Source organism: Callospermophilus lateralis, chromosome 14 (assembly GCF_048772815.1).
Source record: "Callospermophilus lateralis isolate mCalLat2 chromosome 14, mCalLat2.hap1, whole genome shotgun sequence".
NCBI lineage: Eukaryota > Metazoa > Chordata > Mammalia > Rodentia > Sciuridae > Callospermophilus > Callospermophilus lateralis.
In genome coordinates this window covers 67,720,355-67,734,458 of record NC_135318.1, presented here as the reverse complement: position 1 = coordinate 67,734,458, position 14,104 = coordinate 67,720,355, and the positions used below count along the sequence as shown (strand labels likewise).

The window sequence follows — 14,104 nt, the reverse complement described above, 5'->3', positions numbered from 1 at the left end:
AAAGTTCATGCCCTTGATCTGCGCAAGCTTATTCACCAGCAATTCTAACTAGCAATTAGTTAACAGCTAGTAGTTTGTTTCCATTTCTGTGGCAATCTCTCTACTTAGTTATAAAGAAGCAATATATTCTGGTTTATGAAATAAAGAATAATTAGAGAAAGAGGCCAAATAATTGACATGTCTTTGTAAGTTCTTAGCCCAATATCATCTACTTTTCTTTAACACCTATTTTTATCATTTCTAACAGTTTTGTATAAACACTATTTCAATCTCTTCTATCTGGTTACTTTCCAAGCTACCTTCAAAAGATTCTGAAAAGTAGATTCTAAATTTCTCACTCATTCACTCTATTCTCCTAGGAATGGAATGCAGATATCACTGTAAGGAGAATTCCTTAGAAAAGTTTCCAGAATGCTCAACCATTTCGAGGAAGAGTTGGGATGAGAATGTTAAATGATTTGACAATGAACAAGAGGTTAAGTCTTGGTTAGTGACAACACAATCCAGAAAGAATTGGTTATTTCACTGAGGATTTTTTTTATATATAAAATCAACTAGAAAATTATTTACACTCCTAGAGTTTGGGTGAAAATCATGTTAAAAGTTCAATCAATTAAGCAATTACCTTTCCTTTCAGTAGGTTTTGACCTCATAAACACCACTCCTTTTACTAAAGTAACCCAAGATACAATAAGAGAAAACACAAAAATGTGTCTTCTGAATGGTGCCTGAATTCTTTGTGGGCACCAAATCACATATAAATTGGCAATTTGCTCTATATTTTTCATTTACTACAATTTCTTCCTATCAGTCATGTGTAAGCAAGACTTATGTTTCCATGTCTTCTATTTTTCTCTGATACTCTTTATTTAGGATCAGCCTCGAGCAAGTAATACTATATTTTTAGATAGACCACACCAGGCTGAGACTTTGTAAGAGAAGAGAGCTGACAAGCTAGCAGGTAAGAATCACAAAAACTTGACAGAATCTCCTTTCAAGGGTTAAAAATAAGTCTATAAACTGAAGAGATATCTTATTATTATCATTATTATTTTAAATTCTAAGTCTGCTAGAATTCTCAATGGCAACAATTTATACATGTGCTCATTGTTATGATAATATACCCTATTGTCTTATATTTCAGAGAAAATGAGTTGATTTTTACCTTGCTATTTCTAGGCTAATAAATATCTAAACAAATCTTTAAATGATAAATCCATATAGAAAGAAACATATCTCCACTAATATGTCTTCTCATGCAGAACTTGGAACACTGCTCTATGTGACCTTTCAGAGACATCTACGTTTAAAAAGCATAGTGATGTCCAAAGTCCATGTACAAATCCAAGAGGGCTCCCCTTGGTGCATGAGGGCAGAGGCCTTTCTGTACATACTTACAACCCAATCATGACTCGCTCACAACCCCATACAACATAAATTTAAGTTCTCCTTTTCTATCCTCTAGTTTCCTGTTCTTGGAATATTCTCTCTGTTCTCATCCCTCACCCTACAAACATAAGCAAAGATGCAAGGCAGAAGGGACTTCTGAAGCCAAGAGACTGTAGTCAAGAGCAAAAACTAAATTAATAAAAGGAAAGATGACCAGTCTTTTGACAGTCTTCAAGTTGTAGATTGCTTTGCCAACTCAGTGGAAATGAGTTGTTTTCCCATCCCAATGCACCTGAGCACTCCAACGGGCTCCCCTGAGTAACTATTCCTTACTGCAGCAGTGAGTCCCCAGTATGCACACGCCCTTGGGGAAGACATGTGAAAGAGTGTGCTGACAGTCCAGCCTTCTTCAGCAGCCACCACCTCCTTTTTTGGGGAGCATGTCCTAGTCATGCACAATCTATGCTACTTCCCACCCACTGTCCAGCGTTTCCCCTTAAGACTTTTGTCCTCTGAAGCAAGAGATGGAAAAATGGTTTTCAAGTTTCAGATGACAACTTCCAATCACATTGGAACTATTTTCTAGCCTTGTCATCTCACTTCAGTCTCTTAGCGAATTTGAACCTTCATTTGCTTATTGGTAACTGGGAATAATCAAAGTTTCTCTGCCTACTTCATAAAGTCCTTGTGAGAATCAAATGAGATGACATATGAACACTATAAAATGATACTCACATAAAAAGTAATAAAACTGCTATTGGTTTAAGTTATTCAAATTCAAGAAACAAGAACATTCGAGTACTCTCTTATATTGCACAGTGAAAATAATGCAATAAAATAATTATATTTTTTTCTGTAATAAAAAAACATACAATCAAACAAACATGTAAACAAAGCTTCCACTCTATTCAAGTTCAGAAAGGATTACAACGACATGTCCAAAACTTAAAAACAAAAAGGCCTCTAAGAATAATGCAACAGATTTATTCAGATATGGAAATTAATCATGGCATTAACATTTTGAACAGATATAATATCCAGGCTTACCTGTCTCAGAAAGTAATTTTGTAGCTTCCAGCACCTTCTCAGTATAAACCCCAGCTTCATAGTTCTCCATCTCAGCATTGATGATGTGTATCACCCGAGCTGCCCGTCCCCGGATGGCTCCCGCAGTCCGATCCAGGGTATCCACATCCCCCTCTTGGAGGGCTATCACACATTTGTTCACATCCTCCAAGATGTGATTTTCTGTGGGGAGCATATATACACATTTATATGGCTTTATATCACTCAGAACTTAATAGCCAATCTAAAATTAACTCAACAACCATCATGAGTCCTCACCTTGCATATATCAGTGCATGCCTAATAACACTGAAATGGTACTTAAAGGGCATACTTTATAATTACAATAGTAGTTGTAAAACCTGAGCATCAGCCAGAAGGCTTGCAGCATCACACAGATTGCTCTGTGCTACTTGTGGGATATCTGATTCAGTAGCTCTGATGTGGGGCCCAAGACAGAGTTTCTGTGAAGTTCCCAGTGATGTTAATGCTGCTACTTTGGGGATGAGACTTTTTTGCCACTGATATAAAGAATAACTAGCCCTTTCTTGTTTCAAAGATTGAGACTTTTTGCCCAGAGGGTCTTTTAGGAGTTGTTGTGGTAGCCAACATCAAGTAATCTGACCTAGTAGAATCCTTTCTAAAGTTGAACCGAGTGAAGCTTTGATTACATGTTTGTTTCACTGTGTGTGTGTTTGTGTGTGTATTACAGAAAGATTTAAGGGATGGGACAGAATAAATATCACCCAGTATTTTAACGTCCTGTCATATAGCAGGTATATGCAATGGAAAAATTCATGAGGTGAAGATCACAGAGTTCCCTCACAATTAAAATCCAATCCAATCTTGTGGCTGATTGCATCAGATTTCAGTCAAGGCAAGCATCTCTCTCATCTCCTGTCACTGCCCAAGGAAGATAACATGTAGGAGAAGGAGCAGTTTCATTCTCTACTGGCATAGAGGAAACACCTGATCTCACAGTTTAACAAGGGAACAAAGTTTTATCTACCATGTATGTAATTATGTCCTTTGAACAGCACAATTCTAAAAAAATGTTTAAAAGGCCTAGTATTCTGCTGGGTGTGGTGGTGCATGCTTATAGTTCCAGCAATTCCAGAGGCAAGAAGGAAGATTGTACGTTCTCAGTAAATTAGTGAGACCATGTCTCAAATAAAATATAAAAATCAAAAGGACTGGGTGTGGTTAAGTGATAGAGGGCCTCTGGGTTCAATCCCCAGTACCACTGAAATGAAACAAAAAAAAAAAAAAAAAAAAGAAGAAGAAGAAAGAAAAAGTTTGGTATTCTATGTAAAAAAAAAACAAAAAAAAAAAACCACTTTAAGCTGAACACACACACACACACACACACACACACACACCCATCCCCCAAATTAATGTTGAAATTCTAAATACAAATTTAAATATTTTATTCTTTTCCTCTTCTAATTTATGTTTGAAATTAAAGAACTAGAGAATTCAGAGATGTATAATGGTCTGAGTGATGAATTCATACTCTATGAGATCTGGTACTAATAGGTAAGGACTTTGGCAGATGAGATTATGAAGACAGAACTCTCATGAATAGGATTAGTGTCTTTATAAAAGAGACCGTAGAGACCTCCTTCACCCCTTCAAGTCACATAAGGTTAGTGAAAAGTCTGTAAGGAAGCAGGGTTTCACAGGACACCTCCATCTTGGATTTTCAGCCTTCAGAATTGTGAGAAGTACATTTTGTTGTTTATAAGCAACCTCATTTATGATATTTTTATAGCCATATGAATAGACTTAGACACATACACACATGCTTTAAGTAGCTAAACAGAACAAGTTTACCAATGGTCCTCAGTAATAGGTTAATCTTTAACAATTATAATTGCCAGATTCAATGAATAGTTAGAGAATTAAATGAATTATTACATTATTATATATCTAAGAAGTTTCCAGGACTAGTTCTGAGTTTAAAGTTCTCAAAGAAGGAGAATTGAAAAAGGGATCTAGCAAACCCCAGGGAATCCCTCCCACTTTCATTAAATCCAGCACTCAGAGGGAATATTTGTTCATTTGGAAATTGGGTAGAGAATTGGAAGGTACAATTTGCTTTTCATAAGTATTCCATTGTAACCTTATACAATTTGATTTTCTCACTTCTATATTCTCTAGTTCTTTAATTTCAAATATAAATTAAATTAGAAAAACAACAAAGTATTTAAATTCAAGTATCCAGCTTTCTTAAACTCAAAAAAGTGATACTTTCAAAAGACTGATAATTTTCTGAGTCAAATAAACCAAAAAAACAAACAAAAACAAGACAAAACAAACAACAAACAAACAAACAACAACAACAAAAAACAACCACACACACACACACACACACACACAGTTGTGAAAATATAGATTTAAGAAGTTTTTACTTTTATTAAGGAACTTCTAAAAATTATCCTTTCATGAGATTTTGGATTAGAACAGATGAACTCACCTCAAAAGGAAACCTGAGGAAAATGTTCACTCAAATAAAACGTGGCAAAGGATTTTACATACAAAAAAATTGATTGAAATAAGCCTCTTCTACTGCCCTGCTGGATTCCTTGAGACAATTATACTGTGCCCTGGCCCCTGGAAGGGAGCAGCCGGAAAGGGCTTCCTGCCTAAACCTCACCTGGGTGCATCTTCTCTGAATAACACCTTCCTCTAAGAATAGACATAGCCACTGCTTTTCTGTGCATTTTTTTTAAAATATTTTTTTTATTGGTTGTTCAAAACATTACAAAGCTCATGGCATATCATCTCATTTTTTTTTTAAAGATAGTATTTTGGAATCAAATGTAAAACAGTGAGGACTCTGTTAATTATATCAGTTATTAATCTCTCTGGACTTAATAATAATTCTAAAAATTTGAAGAAGCACACTCAGGTCCCACTATATTAAAACTAATTGGTAGGGCTTGAAAACAACAACTATTCCTCAAAATGGAAATATACATCTAATTTAATTAAAAGACAAGAAAAAAAAATGAGCTTTTATTTGGAGAAAAACCCAGCATAGGTCCGAAAGTCCATGGTAACAAAAACATTTTTTAATCAGCCCAATCAACTAATTTGTTAAGTGGTTAGACAAGTTAGTGATTTCTTGTGAATAAAATGTAAACCTTATTAACTTTACTGTTTACTAACTGAATAATTTTTGTTGGTTCTTTTAAATATGCATGACAATAGGGGTTCGTTTTGACATAATTTAAAAGCATGGAATATGATTTTCAAATTCAGTCCCCAGCACTTCTCCTTTCCCTTCACTCCTTCCTCTCCCTGTTCTCTTCCCTCTATTTTAGTGATATTTCTTTGTAGTTTTTTTTTTAATTAGTGTCTGTGGATGCATAGTGGTGAGATTCACTACGGTACATTCATATATATACATAGGAATGTTAGGTCAGATTTATGCCAGTGTCTTTCTCTAGTCCTTCCCTCCTCCTTTCCCTTTATTCCAATTTGTCTACTCCACTGATCTTATATTCCTTTCTATTTATCCTCCCCCCCCCGCCTCTTATTTTGGATTATTTTCTGCATAGCAGAGAAAACTTTTGACCTTTAACTTTTGGGGACTGGATTATTTCACTTTACGTGATAGTCTCCAGTTCTATCCATCTATCAGCTAATGCCATAGTCTGGATAGTCTCCAGTTCTATCCATCTATCAACTAATGCCATAAAGTCATTTTTATTTATGGCCAAGTAATAACTCCATTGTGTATATACAATACATTTGCTTTACCTATTGAAAGGCACCAAGGTTGGCTATATATCTTGGCTATTGTGAATTGTTGTGGTTGAATCCCTGTAGTTTGTTGATTTTAAGTCCTTTGGATATATTCCCAAGGATGGGATAGCTGGGTTATATGGTAGTTTCATTCCAAGTTTTCTGAGGAATATCCATACTGCTTTCCACAGTGGTTGCACCAATTTGCAGTCCCACCAGCAATGCATGAGTGTACCTCTTCCCCTACATCCTTGCTAACATTTATTGTTGCTTGTATTCTTGATAATTTCCATTTTTACTGGAGTGAGATGAAATTTCAATGTAGTTTTAATTTATATTTCTCTAATTGCTAGAGATATTGAACATCTTTCATATATTTGTTGATAATTTGTATTTCTTCTTTTTGAGAAGTGTCTGTTCAGTTACTTGGCCAATTTATTGATTAGGTTTTTATTGTTTTTGTATATTTTTTGAGTTCTTTGTATGTCTTATATATTAATGCCCTATTTGAGATGGCAGGGGGTAAGGATTTTGGCTTTTCTCTTCACACTCAATTGTTTCCTTTGCTGTGAAGAAGCTTTTTAATTTGATGCCACCATACTCATTGATTTTTTTTTTATTTTACTTCTTGTATTTTAGGAGTCTAATTAAGAAAGTAAGTTCCTGAACCAACACTGTAAAGGGTATAGATGATAAACCCAAGGTGAACATTATTCTGAATGGAGAAAAACTGAAAGCATTTCCTTTAAAAACAGGAACAGGACAAGGATGCCCACTTTCACCACTCCTATCCAATACAGTCCTTGAAACTCTAGCCAGAGCAACCAGGCAAGGGAAGGAAATTAAAGGGAGATAAACAGGAAAAGAGCCCAAATTATCCCTGTTTGCTGACAACATGATCCTATATTTTGAAGACCCAAAAAACTCCCCCAGAAAACTTTTAGAACTCATAAATGAATTCAGGAAAATAGCAGGACACAAGATCATCACCCATCAATCAATTGTGTTCCTAATCTCCAATGATGAATCTGCTGAGAATGAAATTAGGAAAGCTATCCCGTTCACAATAACCTCAAAAAAAAAAAAAAAAAACACAAAAAACCAAACTTGGGAATCAGTCGTTTAACAAAAGATGTGAAGACTATACAACACTAAAGAAATTAAAGAAGACCTTAGAAGATAAAAATACCTCCCATGTTCTTGGATAGGCAGAATTAATATTGTCAAAGTGACCATACTACCAAAAGCACTATACAGATACAATGCAATTCCCATCAAAATCCCAATGACATTCATAGAAGGAGAAAAAGCAGTTATAAGATTCATTTTGAAAAATAAAGAGACCCAGAATAGTCAAAGCAATCCTTAGCGAGCAAAGCAAAGCAGGAGGCTTCCCAATACCAGATCTCAAATTATACTACAGAGCTATAGTAACAAAAACAAAGTATTGGCACCAAAATAGACATGAAGACCAATGAAATAGAATAGAAGACACAGAGTAAATACAATTATCTCATACTAGACAAAAATGCCAAAAACATATATTGACTAATTTTTCAAATCAATTTATTTTTTTGAAATATTAGGATAGTATAGTTAGAATTTCCCAAGCTTCCCCAATTACAGGTCCCCTTTTATTGAAAAACAAGTAATAGTTCTCTAATGAGAGTTGTTATACTAATGAATGACATACATGTAAAAGCCAATAGGGTCGAGAATACTTTAAAATAAATTGCATTTTGTTCATCAAAGCATTAACAATGTATTTGAAAAATAGCCACAACTGTTCATATAGTCATGAAATCTTTGGTCAGAAGACTAGGCTTAGTGTATATATGGACTCTTAGAGTGTATGAGATAACTTCTGCACCCTCAAGTCAGTGTGTTTCCAAACAGGACTGGGTATATAGGTATATATATATATATATTTTTTTTTTTTAATCAAGAAGGGCAATGAATTATTTGAAGGCAAAAATCTATTCTTTATTCATATTTTCATTCCTTGAAGCATTGTTCAGATAGCAGATAATAAAGGAAAAGATATTGGATAAACATGTCCATTAAAAAGGAGCAATTGGGGCTGGGGATGTGGCTCAAGTGGTAGCGCTCTCGCCTGGCATGCGTGCGGGCCAGGTTCGATCCTCAGCACCACATACAAACAAAGATGTTGTGTCCGCCGGGGGAAAAAAAAACAAACTAAAAAATAAATATTAAAAAATTCTCATTTTCTCTCTCTCTCTCTCTCTCTCTCTCTCTCTCTCTCTCTCTCTCCCTCCCTCCCTCCCTCCCTCCCTTAAAAGAAAAAAAAAAAGGAGCAATCCAGCAGGCATTGTGGTGCACACCTGTAACACAGTAATTTGGAAGACTAAACCAGGAGGACTGCAAGTTCAAGCAAACCTCAGCAACTTATGGAGGTCCCTAAGGAACCTAGAAAGACCCTGTCTCAAATAAAATAGAAATGGCTGGTAATGTGGCTTAGTGGTTAAGCTTCTCTGGGGCAGGAGGGAGGAGCAATCCATTTCACATTTTATTCTAAGGTATTTTGAAGAAGAATAATTCCTCCTAAAGTAAGGAGATAGAGGAATGCTATTCCAAAAAGAAAAGAAAAAAAGTGAAGGTAGTAATAAACTCAATATAATTCTAGAGATTACGTTGCTAGGAAAAAACTGCCAGGCACATGCGATGGTGCATTCTAATATCAAGCAAGGGACATAAACATGTCATAAAATATTTGGCTGTAACATATTTTGTAATAAATGTCCTTGGATTTTTGCAACCTCTTTAAAAATATGTAATTTTAAAAAAAATTTTAATTAATCAATGATGACCAAACTACCTGATTTTACAAAGCACAAAGCTCCCATTTCTAAATTCTAAACTAAAGTCACTGTGTGAATTTTTTAAAGAAAACAAATTCAAGATCCTAAAGAAAAAGAAAAAAAGAAATGGAAAAACAGAACAAAACAAAACAAATCTTGGATATTATGGGATTGAGTTAAGGGTTTTTTCAAATCTTAGATTTCTATAATTTTGTGAGCCAAACCCAAGAATTAAACTGTCACATGGCTAATGCCAAGGTGCTCATTTTAAAGCACTATTAAAAAATGTAGCTTTTGCCCAGTAGGAAAGGTTTAAATGTTCTAATGCAGCTATTTCACATTTTTATGAGCCCAGGCCACACTGAAAATTGGCTCTGCTCTTGTAATGTTAATAGCTAGCATCATTGCTCCCAAACTTGTTGCATTTCAGCTGAACAAATTAAACACTCAGATATACAAGTTCAGGTAGCCTTAAGAAAGAAGAAAAGAAAAAACAACTATAGTCTTTTAAAAAAATTTTTTTTCGTATTTTTTAAAATAGAGTTTCAGGCTGGAATAGATAGTCCCCAAGAAGAAACTGATACATACAATTCCATTCATGTTGTTCCAAAATACCATCTCCTAGGCCAAACTTGCAATATACTGATGCAAAATGTTTGGTTCTACCTCAAAGATCAGAGGAAACACACTTTCCCAACTATTTGGCTGTGTTTACAGCCTAGCAACAGAAAGAGTGGGTTGTGCCATTTTTTTTGCCAGGCCGTATCTGTAGAAAGGTGCCCACTGCCTGATTGTCAGCTCCGAAGGCATGCCCCAGCAGGCCCTGCCAACCTGGCTCCCTGACAGCATCTGTTCATGGCCTGCCATGGCATTTGTACAACTAGGGTTGGACCGCAAGGGTGTTATCTGCCAGAGCCAAAGCTGTTCTTGTTGCTGGTAATAATGAGATGCACAAAGGAACGCCAGGGAAAAAGGTGACAGAGGCAGGGCTTGGGGGAAGGAAATTAAGAAAATCTTTGCACTATTCAAAAAGTCTGAGATAAGGCCTGCTCACATTGCTTCTCCTTACCCCGCAAGAAATTTTTGTACATGTATTTGAAGAAAAAGAGAAGTTGGGAAAGTTTTAAGTTTCCAAATGATCCCTCTCTGAATAAAAGGTAATATATGGATATTATCTATGTATTTGTACTTTGAAGGGGACTCAGAGGAAGATTTCCAGGGGCTATCAGGCTGGCTATGTGAGGTTTGAAGTTGGGTGGGGAGTCCGACAGCCACTAACTGAGGACCCTGCAGTCACCTTCATAAATAATGAATAGACACTAGAAGAAGACTTAGTATCGGTAGCTTTCTATTCCCTAGCACCTGAATCCTCCAGCATATCTATCTAAACAATTTCTAAGCACCTAACGAGAAAAGTATTTTGGGGGCAGTTTTTACAGTATGAGGGCTCAGCCATTGGCAAAGCAAAAACTCAAGGAATGGTAACATATTGAGTTCTTTTTTTTTTAATCAGTCAACCCCTAGATAGGGGGATATTTAAATGAAGAGCTGCTTTGACAAGTCATCAAAAACCAAGCACCTTGGGAAGAAAAAACAAGACAGGTTTCTGAACAAGATTAGAAATCGGAATGAGAATAGGAGAAGGGATCTGAAGTGAAAGTAGAAAATTAGAAAGTAGAAAGCACCAAGGGAAAGAAATTTCCCTTCTAATCTTAACTTATAGAGAACCGTGTAGTTTCTGAAAAAAAGTGATCAAGATTCAATACCATCTCTGCCAAGTTACTTCCCCTTTCACTGGCTTCGTTTTTTCAAATGAAGACTTAGTATACTAATATCTATATTAGAATTTTGGTGAGAATTAAAGCATACAACAAATTACAGACCCTATGCACGTGGTAGCTCATTTTTTTTTTTTTCTCATCTTGTTCTCCATCAGTGAAAACTTGGCTTTTGGATAATCACATCTATAGATTCAACTACACTGTTCTCAGACAAGCCCACAAAACAAGTGTCTAATATAATTCATTGTCTGTTTCTTCATGAAAAGGAAAGATGGCAAACAGGAAAAATACCCATACATGGCAGCCTCCCTCCAGAAATCTTTCTGCATGGCTGTAGTCAGAGGTCCCTTATGCCTGGCTCCTACCAGCAGTGATGTGTCTTGTGCTGAGGGGCTAGGTAGGAGTGAGCTCTATAAACCTGTCAGCAGAACCAACACCTGGCCAATTTGAATTTTCAAGGGTCACCTGGTTCTTTTAATGCCTCATGAAAACTTCTGTTTCTAGTCACCTCCTCCCCACAGTGAACTGGTGTTTGCAAAAAAGGCCCCTTTGCTTGTTGGTAACCTAATCTTGAACAGCAAGATGAGTCCCATTAAAAGTCAAATTGACTTCATAGTTATTCAGATCTGCTAGCACCCTCCAGTCTGGCTTCATGTGCAAAGAAGGAAGTTACAATTACAGTGATGACTAGTTCCCTTTCCTTTTCCTCATTTCCTTATGCAACCTAACAGTCAAATGCTCAGAGCCTTGACGGCTTTCCTGTGCCTTCTAGTGGCTTAATTCTGTTCCTGATATTTCTACCTGACTCGTCACAGACTTTCCCTTATTGGAAAAATGACCCACTTAAGATAGCCAAATTGGAATAACTGATTGCCCGTGTTTAAGACACAGACCACATAGGCCAATCTGATACTCTGTAACCTTTTTTAACATGATGATTCAGATGTACCCCAAAATCCCTCCTGCTTAAAAACCAAAAGGGAATCTAAACCTCTTTAAATAATATGTTCAGGCTCTGACATCTTCATCAGAAAGTTGTATTTTTCCCCCTCTGATGACTTGACTCAGTATCTAGAAATAAAAATTTTCAAGAGGGTGTTATAATCACATTTGCAGAGATGATCCATTGCTCAAAGGGCCAAGGAGAGCACTTGAATCACAAGACCTATGACATCTGTGAGATATTTCTTACCTCATCCTGTTCCCTCTTCCAGCTGCCTGGTAAGGGGCCTGTGATTACCTGAGACAGACAGGAAGTCATCCACCGAGGTGATGTCATCCACAGCCTCAGTTAGCACTCGCACCTGCTTCTCCCACTGGTCTTTGAAGACGTCCATGTTATCCTGAGCAACTTTGCTCTGTGGCCGGGCAGCCAGTGTGAGAGCAGCATTGATGACCTATTTGTTAGGAACAATCCAGGGACATGATGACCACATTCCTCCAAGAGGGGAGCAAGCAGGTGAAAGACCATATTGAAACACTGCACCCTGCATATTCTACAGATACATGGGTTGTCAATGTTCAGGACAATGCAAACCACGAAAGATACAGTAGGTTATCAACTACCATTCGTTTTTGTTTGCTTCTTCTTTTTAAGATACAGTAATTAGCCTCAGGTTTCAAGAGGAATTTACTGGACAAGTTCCTATTTATTTAATGCAGATATGTAGGAAATATAACTCTTCCTTTTTGCCTGTGCAAGCTTATAATTTACTTGTTGAGACAAGGTAAATAGATAGTGAGCATTTAAATTACGAGCCAAAACAAACAGAATAAGTCAATATGAGTAGAAAAGACAATAATTGCCACAATAATACATGGAATAGTGAGAAGTTCTTTTTAAGAAAGGCAGAACTTTAAAGAGCCCGTGATTGATGGGTAACATAATCCAGTTGGAAGAAATTTAGGCAAGGACAGAAGGGATATGAGGGTTTGAGTACAGGGGGTCCTGAGTATCATGTCGTTGACTGACTTACAAAATAAAATATTGGAGGCTTACCTGAGGACACAGGCTATCAATCTGTGTGGCTGCCATTCGGACTAATTTCACCCCTTCCTCGTTGTTGGAGATGGAACAGGCCAAATTGGCAACCTGCATTGAAGAAGACTCAAGTGAAAATTCACATTGGGCAAACAGAAAGCATACTGTTGTATAACCTTTCACCTTCTCTGGGAAAAGGTCATTCTTGGGAGAATCCTATAACCAATATGATAAAGGAACCCTTCTGTGTTTATCCAAATATTATTTCCTCATATGCTAGTTTAGGCATTTCTGCCCCCCCAAACCCAGGCACTTAAAAACAAATTTTTGCTTCAAGATTTGCAAGCGCAACACAATGATATATTTTAAATGAGTTTGTTTGAACTGTTTTGATTTTTTTTTTCCTATGGACTGCCCTGATCTGCCTATACTTTCATGGATCTCCTAAGATTCATCATGAAATACAGAATCCTATGATCCAGGCCACATCAGTACTTTACTCTGACCAGTAAGAGAAATGCTACAGGCAATACTTCGGATTTTGAGAATCATTGTAAGCTGAAAATTTGAGTGCTCTGCCCACAGGAACCCAGACCTGCCTGAAGATGCTAGGCTATCAGCAGCCACTCAAATGCCTTCAGGGACAAGACGAGAGAGATGTATAGAAAAGGCTGGTGTGACTCAGTAGGCAATGGTGGAGTACATGGCAAATTAGAACGTGCAAGTCTACAATCAAGGCATTAAAATTTTGATTTTTCCAAAATACTACACAAGCCAAAACAGCAGAACTAAATTCAAAGTTCTCAGGTCAGGCAGTTCAATTTATATTATTCCTTCTTATCAAGGGTGGAGCATTGTTATTACAAGGTCAGATTGATAGGTCAAGGTCAACAGCAGGCAAAACTGCCATCAGAGCACTTATCAGTCCCATCAGGATGGTGTCAAGAGGATAGGAGATTGAGGATTAGAAAGGTCAAAGGAGAGAAGGTCATCGAGGGCTATGGTCAGTAGGGCAAATAAAACAAGTGATTAGAAGAGACAGAATCCGCTGGAGCCTCTGAGCCATCTGTCCTTGGTATCTTATTCACCTCTATCCTCCAGAACCAGGCTGCTGAGAGCTGCCTTGATGCCCTTAGAGATGAAAATGTGCTACACATGTGCATAATTCCTAATGTGAAATAAACCACAGGTGCCCAGTGCGGAGAAGTGGGGGATCTCAGAACTAGCAATCCAGGTTCTACCACCAAGCAGCTATGTAATTACTTTGTATTCAGTTTGCTCATCAGTAGCAAAAAGTGTGGACAGTGATACCAGGAATA

At 36.9% G+C, this 14,104-nt stretch overlaps 1 protein-coding gene across 4 annotated transcripts in view; it reads right to left on the bottom strand.

Annotated features, from left to right (window-relative positions):
• Ctnna2 (catenin alpha 2) overlaps positions 1–14,104 on the bottom strand; it is a 940,372-nt gene that overhangs the window by 83,548 nt on the left and 842,720 nt on the right. For all 4 annotated transcript variants that reach the window (XM_076833066.2, XM_076833065.2, XM_076833068.2 and 1 more), the window contains 3 exons: positions 12,804–12,896; positions 12,045–12,201; positions 2,437–2,637 (listed from right to left, as the gene is read on the bottom strand). In XM_076833066.2, the coding sequence (XP_076689181.1) occupies positions 2,437–2,637; positions 12,045–12,201; positions 12,804–12,896 (451 nt within the window). The remainder of the gene's footprint in view (positions 1–2,436; positions 2,638–12,044; positions 12,202–12,803; positions 12,897–14,104) is intronic.